At 43.8% G+C, this 16,216-nt stretch overlaps 1 protein-coding gene across 8 annotated transcripts in view; it reads right to left on the bottom strand.

The window, feature by feature from the left end:
* Window positions 1-1,312: 1,312 nt before the first annotated feature.
* Window positions 1,313-16,216, bottom strand: part of PTPN5 (protein tyrosine phosphatase non-receptor type 5) — a 140,594-nt gene continuing 125,690 nt past the window's right edge. For all 8 annotated transcript variants that reach the window (XM_084632331.1, XM_084632330.1, XM_084632335.1 and 5 more), the window contains 4 exons: window positions 15,961-16,071; window positions 9,577-9,737; window positions 5,588-5,701; window positions 1,313-1,499 (listed from right to left, as the gene is read on the bottom strand). In XM_084632331.1, coding sequence (XP_084488457.1) covers window positions 1,406-1,499; window positions 5,588-5,701; window positions 9,577-9,737; window positions 15,961-16,071 — 480 coding nt within the window. In that variant the 3' untranslated portion in view covers window positions 1,313-1,405. The remainder of the gene's footprint in view (window positions 1,500-5,587; window positions 5,702-9,576; window positions 9,738-15,960; window positions 16,072-16,216) is intronic.

The raw sequence follows: 16,216 nt of genomic DNA, 5'->3' as shown, positions 1-16,216 counted from the left end.
TTGTAATGAGAACTGGGCACTCAGATCAATTAAGGTATGTTTACACTGCAACCAGGAGGTGATTGCTGCTGCTTCGCTGATATTGTTACTCGAGCTACCTTTGATCTAGCATGTCCGACGTGCTGCAATCACACACCTAACTGCAGCGTAGACATTCTCTCAGGGCTTGTCTATACTTAAAACACTGCAGCGTCACAGCTGTAACTCTTCAGTGAAGAGGGAGAGCTTCTCCCATTGGCACAGGTACTCCACCTCTGAGAGGCGGTAGCTAGGTTCATGGGAGAATTCTCCCATTGAGCTACTGTTGTCTACAGTCAGTTTAGGTTGGTTTAACTGCGTCACTCAGGGGTGTGGAATTTTCACACCCCTGAGCAACATAGTTATATCAGCCTAACTTCCTGGTGCAGACCAGGCCTCAGACAGCTTTGAAAATCTCAACCTAACTTCACAGTGCACACGTGACCTCCTTTACTATGTATTCATTAGAGAAGAGCTCAAGTCACAACATTCAGAATCTGTGTTAAAACACCCCAAAATTCATGGGAAATTGTATCATGGATTTTGGTCTGGCTCATAAAGAGAGGCTATTTGCCAAATTCAGATCTGGATCCAAGTTAAGATTTCATAATGCTCACAAAGATTGGGGGAATGCTTGAGTTCAGGGTTTGGTTCAGACTCATCTCTAATGGTCACCATACTTTTCCATTCTTTTCTTGATTCCATGGTATATTGGAGATAAAGAAGTGGCAATCGCCTCATGTCAATGAATTGTTTTTTCTCCCCTCCCTTGGTTCTGCTACATTTTGTGGAATTTTTCTTTTTTCACAAGCAAACATGAGGTGTAAAACATGATTTCAATATGAATCAACTTGAATCATTTAATGCAGAGGCTCAGAAGGTTTATGATATACACAGTATTCGGTAGTTTAAAATGTAAAAACAATCAGAAAAAGGCAAAAAGTTAATTTCAAGCTTAGTCAACATACCATACATATTTCAGCATGACAGTTTCAAAGAGTTCCACACTGTATTTGGATCTATTAGCAATTAAATCATTTTTTAAAAACAGCAAACTCAAGACAGCTAGTGAATTTTTTTTTTGATTTTGTAACAAATGAAGCTACTATTCTTATTTACAGTATAAATAAGCCATTTTTTTGGTGATTATGTTCTGCCACATGTTTAAGACAAGCAGTATCTCAGCTCTTAAAAGTTGATGCAAACAAGAGCAAAGAAAGCAATATCAAAGTAAAACAAATATATATATATATATATATATATATATATATATATATATATTCAACAAAGACTGCCAAGTTACCATGTGTCTCTTATCAGATCTAAAATATAGCTGACTCCCGTCAAGAGTTCTCTTGGTTTTAACCACTAGGAATATCATGAAAGCTTATTCTTCTGCTGCTCTAGAGAGCTGTTTTTCATACAAGCTCATGACATGGTGGACAAATTGATATTGTTCACAAGTCTGGATCATTCCTCCCCTGAAAAGGAAAGCAGAAAAAAAGAGGAGGGAAACAGTCCTTTTGTTACATGTAAACAGTGCACTTAATGGTGAATGGCACAGCTAAAATGAAATGGATTTACGCTCCAAGAGCCTATTCCTAAGCCCAATGACTGAAGTCAATGGAAAAGCTGCCACTGACTGCACTGCATTTGGATCTGGCCCCAAGTGCCTCTGCTAACCAGTAAATGAGAGGTATTCAGAACAGAAATAAGTTTTACCTTTGCTTTTCTCTCAGTGAGGCCCTAATTCATTGACAATATCATAATTTATTATGTGTTACAGGAGTCATGCTAGGCACTGTATAAATACATAGTTAGACAGTCCCTGCCCCCAAAGAGCTTGCAGTCTAAATAGACAAGACAGGCGTGAGGGGAAACAAGTTAAGGGACTTGTCCAGTGTCACCCAGCAGGTCAATGGCAGAGCTGGGAACAGAAGCCAGGTCGCCTAAATCCCAAACCAGTGCCCTATCAACTGGGTCTCACTGTCTCCCATGCAGTAAATTAGATTTCCTCTCTCTTTCTCTCTCTGATGTCACAGGATGATGCATTCCAGAATACTTCCAGTGAACCAGGAAGTGCCAGTAGGATTTCAGACTAGGCAAAGACATTTCAACAGAGAATAGCTCAGATTCTGAGCTGACTACCACCCACATCCTGATTAGTAAGGACTTTCAACATAGAAATCTGGGCTTCACTCAGCTTTCAGTCTAACTGAACTGAAAACCTGAAATGAAAACCGAGTTCACCCGAACCCATACTATAACTAGGCAAGAAGAGAAACGTGATTTGCTGTTACACTCATTGTAATCGTAGGGCGAGGTTGTACGTAAGTGGCCTCCTCCCTTACTTCCCTGCGTAGTGGCTGTGCCCAATCCCAGTTCCTCTGCTCAAGCAGCTCAAGGAGTGCAATCACTGCATGAGGCAGATGCTCCAAAGTCGGCAGGAAGATGGTGGTGTCATGTGTCCCCCCACAACCCCTGCACCAGCTGGCAGGGGTGGGGAACACACGCTGCACCCCTTCAAAGAAACCCCATTACCAGCTGAGCATACCTATTTGTCAATCTGCTCTATTTAGAACAGCATCTTTGTTCGCCTGCTTCAGAGTGTTTCTGTGCACCGCATTTCTGCTGCACACAGCACTGAAAATGTATCTCCATCAGGCTGTGACACACAAGGAATGTTAGTCATATCCGGTGATTACTCCCCATGCAATTCCATTAACAGCTAGGTTGGACCCTGACGTTGTGGCAACAGAAGCAGTGGGGTGGCCATCTAGTTTCAGACCACAGGAAATGATTTTCCTTTTATCTCATTTTCTGCTATGCTGCTGCTTCCTCCCTTCCCCCACTCCTCCCCACACATCATGAGTTCACTGTCCAAGCTTTGGCAAAGACTCGAGAATCTACATTTTCACCCTTCTTTGCCACAGAGACCTTTCAAATACACGTTTTTTTCACTGACAGAAGGTACCCAACATCCCTGAACACCGGCTGAAGGGATGCAGGAAGCATTGCTCAGCCTGTTCTTTGTCACGTCGACTATTTTTCGGACCAAATGCTGGACTCCTGTACAAAGTCCAATACACAGGCCCTTGCAAGGGACCTAGGGAGAAGGAATCTTTGTCCCGTTAACCTGACAGCAAGCTGAAAAACACCCCACTGGCTTTAATAGGAACTACTGCTGTGTAGTCACAGATCCACTGATGACATTACCCTAGAAGTATTTGTTCTTCCATGGAGCAGTGCTTAGCAGCAGCACACGGAGGTGTGTATCGCCCCTACCCACCAGGGGTTCTATGCAGTCTCTCTCCAGTCAAAGAACCAGTGTAGTGACACTCCAGCTAGGGCCTTCTGCAGCTATTGTGGCAAAAGGATTTCTCCCTCTATGGAAAAAGAGGGCACTTCTTTTGCAGATAGCAAAGGTCAGAAGTCCAGGAGGGTGGTAACTGCACTACTCTTTTATCACATTCACCTTATAATGCCAGACTCCAGAATGGGCCTGAGGAAGGCCTCCCCTTCCCGGTGCTGGTGTCTGTTATTTCAGGTCAGTAAAATTAGCTTCCCCAAACCAGATATTGGACATGGCACTGACTGTCTGAAGATGCTCCCTGCTGTTCACACGCAAGAGGAGGATTCTTAGTGCCAACGCTCGTCGTAGGGCTACTGTTCTGCATGTCTTGTAGTGTTTTCCTACTTTCACCTCCCTTGCTCAAAATGTTCATTCCAACCTCTCATCCCCCAACACCACCATGTCCCTGGAGGCTCTTCCACCCCTGCTCAACTGGTTTTCTCTGCCGACTCAACTGGTATAATGGTGATGGGTCAAAGAGGTTGCTGTCTGCTATGCTCCTTTGCAGTGGCTGCCGCCGCCCATGTGCTTGCTCCTGAGGCCACAACGAGACACGGGGCCAGAGGGGCAGTGGTGGCAGCAGACAGACACATGGAGAGATGGTTTCAAAGGGGCTGCTAGCCCCTTTCCCCCCATTCCCTGGAAGCAGCAGGACCTTGCTAGCCATCAGGCCTCTCTCCTGTGATTCATAATGCTGTCCCCTACCCTCATCCCACGAAGGGACCTTCAGGGACAGAGGAGAGGCAGGGCTCCCAGCCTGATCTTTCCCAATGTATCGGGGGCTCCTGCAGGGCCCCGGTCTTGCTCCCCCTCTGATGAAGCAGTAGGTATTAGGCACATTTAAATACCTGCTGTGCCCTCCTCTTCTTCTGAACTCCCATCCCCACAGGCCAGCACTAAAAAATGTACCTCTTGTAGCAAGCACAGTGTTTGTCTGGACACTTTCCGCCCTCATTCCTGTGGCTACCTGGCTGTGAAATACACCCCCCATATTACACTCAGACAGACGTAAGTGGAGGGCATTTCAGATCCAGCGACTCTCTCTGTGCTCGGACAAACCAAGGTTCTGTTCAATGTTTTCTTTTTTCTTTTGTGACCGTTCATTGTCTGGGTTGACCTTCATTGAAACAGCCAAACACCCAGCACCTCTGCAGGTCTCTGCCTATCAAGACCACAGCAGAGTGAAAAGCATTTCATTTTCTGCCTCCCACTGAGCAGAACGACTCGCCTGAAATAAGGTTCAGCGTGGGGTTGTGTTTTTCATTCATTTTTTTAAAGAACGTTGATATATTTTTCATGACATTTCTTCCCCTCACTCCATTTATTATTATCGTTAGAGAGAGCATGGGGACACGTTTTGACAGAGCTTCAAATCAAGGAGAGAAGAAAAATAATCTCTCTGGTGCAAAACTCAGGCCCTTCCACGTCGTAGTCAAACCCAAAGGCAACTGGCATGATGAGAAGCCCTTAAACAGAAACCTTTTGATTGTGGAGAGCTTTGCATCTCCTTTCGCATGTCTGCAAACATCTCTTGCCTGTGCGTAAAGAAACATCGCCCAGCCTACACTATCAGCAGCTTCCATACTGCAGTGCTCTTCCACTGAGGCTTGCGATTCCAGCTAGTTCATTTTCTTCATCATTGGTGTTCCATCCTCACAGCTGTGTGCCGGTCTGTGATTCTGAGAGCAATGGCCCTCTCAGCCGTATTCTTTTAGCTATAACTGTGGACCAGATCCTCAGTCAGCATAAATGAGCAGTAGTTCCATTAAAATAAATCAGCTGTAACTCCATTAAAGTCAAGGCAGCTATGTCAGCTGAAGATCTGCCCCCACTGTGACTTGTTGGGATTGTCGTCTGCTGCTGGGATTTGATAATTTTGGTATCACAGGCTAATACCATAGCACAGATGAGAGGTGCCATTTAAAATTCTCAGTAGTATCTAAGGCCCAAATCCTTCAAAGGTGTTTAGGCACCTATCTCGCATTGATTTCACTGGGAGTTAGGCACCTAAATACCTTTGAGATCTAGGCCCAAGTGACTTAGAAGCCTAAGTCTCACTAAAAGTCAATTGGACTTGACTCATAGCCACTACTTAGGCTCAGGTACTTTTGAAAATTTTACCCACTGACCTAAGGTTTGTCTTTTTTCCCCCCTCATGTTTCTTTTCCCCCTTAAACATGTGGAATTTTTTTTTTTAAAGGAAGAAAATTCTCTTACCTGTCTAGCCGTAACTGGCAGGTTGTTCTCAGTATGTCAATTATCCCCTCGTGCTTCAACTGTTTACAACAAATGCTGGTGGCAATAAAGCAGCCAGTTCTCCCAATACCTGCACTGGGGAGGAGAAAAAGTGTGGGCAAATAACCCAGAAAGAAAAATGTTAAAATTTCATTTATAATGTACGGAGGCTGCTGTCAAATGTGTGAAATAAACAGAATCTCCCATCATCCCTAGGGGCGTGTGTATGGAAAAATCATTACTAATTACTAATAAAAGACATTAGCTTCACTGGGACTTAAGTAATAATAATACAGCTTATACAGCACTTTTAATCAGAAGATGGCAAAGCATTTTACAAAGGAGGTCAGTATCATTATCCCCATTTTAAAGATGGGGAAAATGAGTTACAGAGAGGCGATGTGATTTGCCCAAGGTGACCCAGCAGCAGAACTGGGAAAAGAACCCAGGATGCATCTGATGAAGTGAGCTGTAGCTCACGAAAGCTTATGTTCAAATAAATTGGTTAGTCTCTAAGATGCCACTAGTACTCCTTTTCTTTTTGCGAATATAGCCTAACAGGGCTGCTACTCTGAAACAGGTTTCCAGAGTCACAGTTCAGTGCTCTATCCACGAGGCCCAGCTGCCTTTCTATGGTAGCATGGGGAAGGTTTGCATGGCTCTAGTTAGCTTCAGTGGTGTACTGTACAAGATAGTAAAGTGGTCTTCCACGTTAGGCCTATCAGTCCATCATCACTGTAGCCTCTGAGCACTAAGATGGTGTCTGTTGAAATCTCATAGATAGTAGTTTCACTCTCTTGACATGTTTCAGAGTATTAGATGTTGCTAATATTTCATGATTATGAAAAAAAATAACAGGTACTCTCCCCAAAAGGCTGTGTTCAGCAGCAAAGGAATTTTAGTGATGCACATTATAAAGAAAAAGAGATATGACCTCATGTTGGTGCATCATGCTACAAAACAGAGGATCAGAGACTGAATCCCAGGCATGGACCTTCATTTTGCACACGGGAAGGTGGAAGGACTGGAATGCTGTGAGGTGTATGCCAATGGCTGGTCCACCGCTCAGTTTGGTTGGGAAGCAGCACATCTGACTGCGGCTGGGGGTGATGCCACTGCGGCAGGGGTCTGATGTAAAATGGGATGGAGGTGCTTCTATGGAATGCAGGGCCGCAGTGAAACAGGGATTGAAAGATGCCTGCCATGACTCTGAACCTTGATCCTTCCCTCACCACCTAGGAGCTGGTTGGTTCATTGCTGATGAGGCAAGCCAAGTACAGAAACTTGGTGTCAGCTGAGAATATCTCATGGTGGAGTAGGGATGGCCTCCATGTACAAAAGAGATTAGAAAATAAAGTGGGAGTAGGTGCTTCGCCCCCTCCCCCTCAGAAGCAATTACTTACTAATGTGTGGAATGGACAGTCAGACACAGCAAACCATGTTGTAACCATGAGCTTATTTTTTTCAAGAGAATCCAGCACTTAGATGAGGGGCCCTGCAAGGGCGGGGGGGAACACCCCAGAGCCCGGGCTCCAGCCTGAGCCCTAACGTCTACACTGCAATTTATAGCCCCACAGCCTGAGGCCTGTGAGCCCAAGTCAGCTGACACAGGCCAGCCATGGGTGTTTTATTGCAGTGTAGACATACCCTAAATAACAGAGATACAAATAACCATTATTCCTTGGTCAGATTAAGTTTGAAAGATCTCCCGGGTGTGCACGTCTCAAGATGAGTTTTCATTCATACATGCTGTGACAAATATTGCTTAAATAATTATGACTAACAGCAACACACGCAGTAAGTCTGATGCCACTTCCAAAGTCATTCAGATCTGGAATCTCACAATTCTCTGGATTTGTGCAGGATACAACAATTCACCACTAAAGAAACCACTGATTTTTCTCTTCTGTTATCAATGTAAAGACATTTTTCTGTATATCTGTTTCAGGCCCTGGTTAATGACTAGAGATGATTTTGTTCTCACATGTGCTATGCTATTGTGGCAAAGAGAAGCTGTGAACTCCTCTTACTACCACCATGAAGAATGAGCAGCAAAGCTGACAACACTTCTGCATGTTAACTAATTAAGTGAGCAGTCTCAGGAATAATTACCCTTCACAATCTCCAGAGAACCTACATCCATTTAAACAGTGTTAAAATCATAGTGCAAAGACACTGGCAACAAGTGTTCAGGCAACAACTGGACTTATATATGGCTGTGGCTAGCAAAGTTCCAGCATGGTTTCCCTGACCACTAAAGACAGGATTTTGACCACGTTATTTAAATTTTCAGGGAGAAATTCCTGACCAAGCTGGTTAGGAAAATGGGGCTAGCAATAACTGTGCTTAAATGGTGTTAAGCTGTAGCAGGAACATGGTTAAAATGACAAAATGCAGGCACTACAAAGGAAGAAGGACGATCTTACTTTTCAGGCATAGACCAAGACTAAGGCAATCTAGGTTTAATTTCTGGTGCTGCCATAAACTTCCTGTCTGACCTTCGATAAGTCATTGTTTCTATACCTCAATTTCCAGCCTTCTACTTCCATGTTGCATCCCATTTCCCATCCTTTGTCTGTCTTGTCTATTTAGAGGGGAAACTCTTCAGGGCAGGGACTGTCTCTTACTATGTGTATGTATAGCACCTATTTCACTGAGGCCTGGAGGTTGGTTGGCTCTCTAGGTGCTACGCTGATACAAATAACAAATAATATACAGATCTTCTACAATGCTTTTCATCCATAAATGTCAAAGCATTTTACAAAAGAAGGTAAGTAGCACCCCCATTTTACAGATTGGAAAACTGAGCAAAGAGAGGTAAAGATACTTGCTCAAGTCACATAGCAGGTTAGTGGCAGAGGCAGGAATAGAAACCAAGTCTTCTGAGTCCAGTGCCTTACCCACAGGTCTATGTTAGGAATGACAACCTACCTTTAACATGTACTTGTTATTAAGAATACTTTCAGGATTAGGCTCATGTTTGATTTTTTAAAAGGTTTACTACTTTGTATTTAAGAGGGCTGACAGTATCGGCATCTTTGCAGTGGTTATGCTCTCCTAGAAGATCAAATCCTGAGCGCTGCTGAATACCTGCACCTTCCACTGAAGCCAATGGGAATTGTGGGATTCAGCACATTTTAGGGCATAGGCTAAGGTTTGGTACACTTCCTAATCTTGAATACATACAGTTTACTACATTCACAGCATATATTTTTTCCAAAAGGGCATCTGAAAAAATCAGACACTGCTCTAGTCACCAGCTGTCATATAAAATTCTCTAGATGCCTACTACCCTCTATGTTAATACTTAGGTAAGAAAAATGAACCAAATGTCTTGCATTTCCAAAAATCACCAGTATGCTACTGGAGATGGAAAGACAAAGCAGTAGGCGAGAGAGTAAAACAAGCATGCAAAGCAAAATATGAAGCTGTGGACTGGGGTCAGTATTGCCTGTGAAAGCTACCATGAGATTTCAGTGAGACATACACGGATTCACAGATATTAAGGCCAAAGAGGACCATTATGATTATCATGAATCATTCTTGTAGCTCTTTTCAGAATACTTTCCAATTAATTATATACAGAGGTAATAGCTCCCTGATTACTTGTACCTGGGCACCACCAGTTGTTAGCTCAGTGATCAATTCCTCTTTATGCATCAGCATGAGATCTAATATAGAATTGCCCTAAGTCAGTTGCAATACTTTTTGTGTCATAAAATTATAATTATAATTTTTAGAAACTCCAAGGATATTTTACTAGTGGCTGCATGAGACCTCCAGCATATGTCTCCCAGACTGAATTTCCCTGTGATAAAGCAGTTTTTCTTTTTACAGATTATAAATAAACGTTTAAGGAGATGCTCATCCTGTTTCCTTGCAATTGCATGAAGTTTTTCTTTTCTCTGCTAGGTCTTTAAGACACTCTATGTCACAGAGCTCCATGGAGACATAATACAGCATTAACTTACCTGCAATGGACAATGACTGGGGCATTCTTTTCTTCTGCACATTGCATGGCCTCTTCCACATCCCGCACCAGTTGCAAGAGGGCTGGTGCTTGATCTGGTGTCTTTTGGTCTGGCCAGGATGTATACCAGTAATGTCGCAGGTTTCTTACTTCACCACCTTTCTGTGACCCAATTATACAGAAAATTAGTACACTACTGCAAATATTTTCAAAGATTCTTCATCAAAACTGATAAACTATGACAATCTGTTTCTTTGGGCATGTCTATGCCACCAGCGAGTCTCCAAGCTTGTGTCGACAGACTTGGGCTCACGGGGCTCGTGCTACAGGGCTAAAAACAGTTGTGTGGATGTTCAGGCTCAGGCTCTGAAGTCCAGGGAGGATGGTGGGGCTTCATAGCCTGAGCCACAATGTCTACACTGCTATTTTTAGTGCCACAGCGCAAGCCCAAGTCTATAGATCCTTGCTGCTGTGAGTTTCAAAATGCAGTGTAGCCACACCCTGTGAGAACAGCAAAAGTAAACCAGTGCGAAAGGAAAACGAGCACCCACACACAAAGCCACAAAACGCAGAAATTCTGATTTCAAGGCTCACTACTGCACTTGAGCAAACTGCTAAAAAAAATTCACTAAAAACCCTGCTAAACTCTCATGTCCTTTTTCAGAGTTTTCCGTCCCAGCTCCTCCACATTAGTGCCAAGAGTTGTGTGCAAAATGATGTCTCCTTTATACCAGTCTACAGCCATCTTACTCTCCTCCTGACAGATTCATTCAGGAAGGCTACAGTGGTTTATAACACAATTGGTTTAATGAAGTATTTGATAGACTCTCAGATAAATTGATCGATTACCCTTTCTGTTGTATATTTTATATAAATAATAATATACACACACACAGCAAGACATTCAGAGACATTGAGGAAAGCGAGATTTGTGCCTTTAGTTATGGCCTCAAGTTTTTGGGCATCAACACAACCCACCTTAGGCCTAAGTTTCAGAGGTGCTAAATGGAGCTAGCGAGCCTCAAAGTCTTGGGCTTAGCCTTGCAGAGACTGTCTGGAGCAGCCAGCATTTGGCTGAATAATTCTCTTCAAAAGGCAGGAAAGCGTCCAAGGAAAGTAACCTTTAGCTTCCACAGACTTCCTTTAAACACTTGACTGAGTTTTAAGGAAGCAGTGGAGAGCAATTTTGGTTTCAGACTAAGAACTAGGAGTAACATTTTCAAAAATGCCTAAGGCCCAGATTTTTAAAAAGTGTTGCTCTGCTCAGCATTGCAATGCCTAATTAATTTAGTCTTATTTTCAAAAGTGATGTATACACTAAGGAAACTTAGTCTCACTGAAAGTCAATGGGACTGCAGGCTGCATGACCATCCCTCCCTGTCACACTATGAGGGAGGCCATGCCTCCTCGCTGCCATGTACCTGTAAAGGTGAGCTCAAAAGGGAGGAATTAGCTGCACCCAGTGCTCCGTCTGTCTGAGAAGGATGGCAGTTTGTCGTCAGCCAGGGCAGGGCTGCAAATAGTTAGTAGGCTCTGACCTGCAATCAGGGCAGAGTGGTTAAGCAGTATGTGAGCCCCAGATAAAGTCGAGTACCAACGAAGTCTAGAGGCTCCGGCAGGGGTGAGCACCAGCAGAGTCTAGGGGCTCCAGCAGGACTGAACAGTAGGGTACCACAGGCCTCCTGGCCAAAGGTGGGGGTGCTGCCACCCCAAAGGTAGGGTGGTAGGGGGATGTGGACCCACCCAATTCCCTCACATCCCAACCCAAGGCCTTAACAGTGGCAGAGTAGTCCGCCACTGGGTCAGCTGGGATCCACCAGCAACATGCTGACCTTGTATCCAGCCAACACTCAACCAGTCATCTTGTTCCTTTGGGCTACTTCCTACATCCCTGGAATTTGGTACCTCTGTACTGTGGGGGTCATCTGTCATCTTGGAGAACTCTGGCCAGTCTTCAGGCAGCAGGCCCAGCCCCCAGCAGCTCCTTGGCATCTCGGTCGGCTGGCGGCCGGGAGAGATCCGGCCAGTCCTCAGCCGGTAGCCCCAGCAGCTCCTCGGTGCCTCAGTCGGCCAGCAACCCTGGGAGCTCTGGCCAGTCCTCAGGAGGCAACCCCCGCAGCTCCTCTGCAGGCTCCAGCAGCAGGCGGGATGCATCTGTCTCCCGTGACAGCTCCAGCTCAACTTCTGCTTCCTGTTCCGCCCTTCCGTTTATGGCGGGGCAGAAGTGGCTCCCCTGGTTCTGCCCACCAGAGGGCGTGTCGTGGTCCCTCCCTGTCACTCTCTGAGGGAGGCCATGCCTCCTCACTACAGGGACTTGAAACTCTTAAGTCACTTTTGAAAATGAGACAGGCTCTCAAGGCAGTTAGGATTTGCAAAGCTGAGCAGAGAAACACCTGAATACCTTTAAAATCTAGGCCTAAGTCTCACTGACTTTCAGTGGGATTTGGGCACTTTAAGTCCAGATCCTCAAAGGTATTCAGGCTCCTACCTTCCACTGAAAACAATGGGAGTTAATTGCCTAAACACCTTTGAGGATCTGGGCCCAGAGTCACTTTTGAAAATGAGATGTACGAGCCTAAGTCATTTGGCATTTTTAAAATTGCACCCTAGGCTCCTTGAGAGCCAAGCCATGGCAGTTAAGAGCACTAGTTTTATAACTACATTTTGAAAACAGATTCCAAATATTATGAAAAACAGTGGTTCCAAAACACAAATGCCAGAAGAAAAGAAACAAGAATACTTATGTGAAGTTACTCTTCTAGGGGATGGGAAAAAAATAATCACTAGTTCAAGATGCATTTAGTTTTCTTTACATTGTTCCCAATTTTAAACTTTCCAATCAGAGAACCCTGAATTCAGTGACACTGTATACATCCATTCCTACTGAAAAGAAAATACTCTTTTATCTATGCTTCATTGAGATTCAGGAGGCGTGGGGTTAGGTTGGGAAGAAACAAGGTTTAATTGGTGGTTCAAAGCCCAGAATCATGTTACTGCTAAAGCTGGGATAATCAGTCAGTGGCTAGACCCTTGTTAGGTTCCTTTTAAAACGAAAAAGGCTTCTTTCTCCCTTTTGCTTTATTTGTTTCTGAATTCCCAAAGCCTGCTAAGGCCTGACCTGTGTCCTGAAAGAATTATGATAAACCATCCTCAAACCTTGTTGCTGAGAAATGCGCATCAGTCTCTGGAGTGCAGTTGGTGGATCACATTAAATTTCTAATCAGTTTAGATGCTGCAACATCCTACCTCTATCTAAGGGAGAATGTCCATGGCATTGGAGAATGTGACGCAATTAATGGTAATGGTTTTCATTACCATGCCATTTATTGTAAGTATGGGTCCAGAGTGACAGGCATTATTGCCACTATATGATGAAAGAACAGTCCCAGACAATGACATCTCACTAAACAGCTCCTTTATTTCTCTTCTGGCAGCTTGGAACCATTCACCTACCAGCTTCGTTTTTTTAGTACTGTCCCACTGATGCTGAAAGCTGAAGTGTTGCTTAGTTGAATAACCAAGTGGGGATGTGACATTAAAATGAATGAAAGGAACAGGTTGTATGGAAAAGGAACTATGGGCTTGGACACATGCAATGCCAATCAAAGCTTCAGTGTCATGTGTGTCAGCATAACATTCTCATTTCCTGAAGGGATATAGATTATAAATTTAAACCGTTTTTAGTCCTCTCCTTTTTTATCTGCTGCCTGCTTTCTCCACCTCTTTTCATCTGCCTTGGGGTGGCTGGTGTTATCAGACATCTCTGATCCCAACCCACAATTTGGTTTTAAAATTCTATTTTTTCTCTGGTAGAATCCTACATAACTATATACATAAAAGGGGCCAGATTTACCCCTGCACTAAATGCACATCTGAGCAGAGTTGGCTGAAATCAGGATTTCCAAACAAAACCACATTTTTTAAAATTTTTCACAAAGCAGAAATTCCCATAAGAATTCACTGCCAGGATTCTCGGGGCTTCTTTGCTCCCTTGTGCAGACCCAGGAGCCAAGCCCCGGCTAGAGCCAGGATTCCCAGGACTTTCAAGCTCTCTGCTCCACGGCAGGGAGTCTGGAAACCCTGATATCCCTAGCATGGCAGAGCTGCCCTGCAGTCGCAGACCCTGGTAAGCCTGGAGTCCCCAGCCCAGGAACAGTGCATGTGAAGGAGCTTTCCCAGAGCTGTGGCCCTATACAGTGTGCTTGGCGGGGTTGCCCTGGAGCATTGAACCTTGGAAGTCTGGGGCTCCCGGCCCACCAAGAAGTCTGCCTGGTGCTTCTTAACTGAAAACTTTTTGTGCTTTTGGTTTTTTTTTGTTGAACTTTTCCATGCAAAACAGACAGACATGTCTTGCAAAAAATTTTATTTGGCTGAAAACTCAATTTTCTGTCAAAAAACAGTTCTGACGGGAAAATTTTGATCAGCCCTGATCGCTAGTATTAAACTGCTGCATTTAACCACAATTCTTGAATAACCTTGTGGACATTGCACCCTGACCGGGATTGTCAATTTCACTGAGATAGCTGCAGTAGCTGAGTGAAATTAACAAAAGCCTTGTCTGTGAGACAAGGGGACTCAAATGGACTTTGGCTCAACTTTATTCTTTCTGTTGTGTCACACTGTCTGAGACATGGTTGTATTTAAGGATTATGCAAGTCTGCACATGCTTGGAAGTAATCTTTCCTTCCCCTTCTCACTTGTCTCAGAGTGTGATCTTCAACTCATCCTCTGCGCCAAATGCATGATTGACAGACTCTCCATGCTCTTGATCCAGACACAGGGTTTCATAAGCCAGCTCCCTGCATATTAGCACATGGCTGGTGAGACTCAAAGCTGTTTGTGTGAAAGGAGGCTTGTTCGCAGTTTGGGAAGCAATTCTGCTTTGCTATACTGAGTTCAGGGCTGGATCTGATACATGAAAAGACGTGTGAAGATTATACGAAGAGACTTTTCCTATTTAAGTATATGCCTTGAGACCATGGAACCTAGTGAGTTGTAAAATAGGATGGTGATATCCTGGATCAGGTAGCAATAGAGTATTTAACAAAATAATTATGTGCTGGAATTCAGTATTCACATGGTGGCATGGCTGTTATTCGTTTGGAAATCTAAGTGTTTTATTTCAAACAGTTAACAGAAAGGATACCGTAATTAGAAAAGTTAACTCTGGGGATGTAGTGGTGGAAAAGTGCTCAACAAGCTACCAGCAGTTTTATTCTGTTTACTGTAGCATATTTCCTTTAAGCAGTTTCAGTGCTAGTTCACCTAACTGCTTAACAGAATAATAAGGATGATACAGATCAAAAAAGGGTTAGCCGCATTGAGCAGTGGTGGAATTACTGTACCACCAGCAACTGCTAAATAGATCGGTGGACACATTACTGAGGGAAACGGGGAGGAGACAACACAGAGGCCAAAGGAGTAGAACAGATGGTCTAGGAGGGACAGGACATTAGACTGAGATTCCTGAGTTCCCTTCCCAGCTCTACTGCATATTCTCAGTGGCACAAAAGTCATCTTAGCTTTCTATATAACATTTTGCACCCAACAATTTGACAAACACAATAGTATACAAGAAGTTTAATAATGTTAATGTGAAGACTAGAAGCACAGTTTAAGCTTTTCCAAGATTAACAGCTTCCAGAGATCTCTACACAACCTTGAAAATGTAAAACCTCACATAAGGCCAAATCCTACGCTAGCATATATCAGTATAGCTCCAGGGAAGCCAATTGAGCGAAGCCAATTTACAGCAGCTGAGGAACTGACCCATATTGCATAAAATTCTTTGTACTCCATACAACATCATCACTAAGTTCATGATGTTAACCTAAAGCCAATGTCTTTAGTATGACTTATAAAGGCCAGTTCAAAGTTAGGTAAGACACTATCCCCAAACTAGCATGTCAGCGCAGAAGACACTTGCACAGAATTACTCACCGGTCTCTTCCAGTGAATGAACACATTCCTGTTACAAGTGGTCTGAAAGTCTTTAGACTGTATGCATTCACTGTCTACATAGATCATAGAATCATAGGGTTGGAAGGGACCTCAGGAGGTCATCTAGTCCAACCCCCTGCTCAAAGCAGGACCAAACCCCAATTTTTGCCCCAGATCCCTAAATGGCCCCCTCAAGGACTGAACTCTCAACCCTGGGTTTAGTAGGCCAATGCTCAAACCACTGAGCTATCCCTCTCCGACTGCTTTTATTATTGGATTGTTTACATTTTTGGGATCTGATCAGGGGCATCACAAATGCAGTAGCGACAAGGGATATATGCACAGTAGTGCACAGTGGATACGATTTGTACTCAGTTCTCCATGAACAGTCCTGTTTAAGGCTTTGAATTTCTACGCTATTGTAAATACATCTGAGCGATCTTACCTTCAGGGTGATGAGTCTTAATCGGTAATCATCTGCTTGTATGACCTGGTCAACTGTGATTTCTATTCCTTCATAGGTGACCTGTTCCTCTGGCCAGTACTCTGTACATTTCTGCATGCAACATAAAATATATTTAAGGAGACACCAACGGTGGTTCCCTTCACTATGCAGAAACTGTGCCAAGTGCATGTTTAGATGGATCAGGACGCAGAATGTTTCTATAACAGGATGCAACTCAACTTTTTATTTTAAATAT

The sequence above is a fragment of the Lepidochelys olivacea genome (genome assembly GCF_965140295.1).
Source record: "Lepidochelys olivacea isolate rLepOli2 genome assembly, chromosome: 6".
NCBI classification, from domain to species: Eukaryota; Metazoa; Chordata; order Testudines; family Cheloniidae; genus Lepidochelys; species Lepidochelys olivacea.
This window is presented reverse-complemented; position numbering and strand designations above follow the sequence as displayed.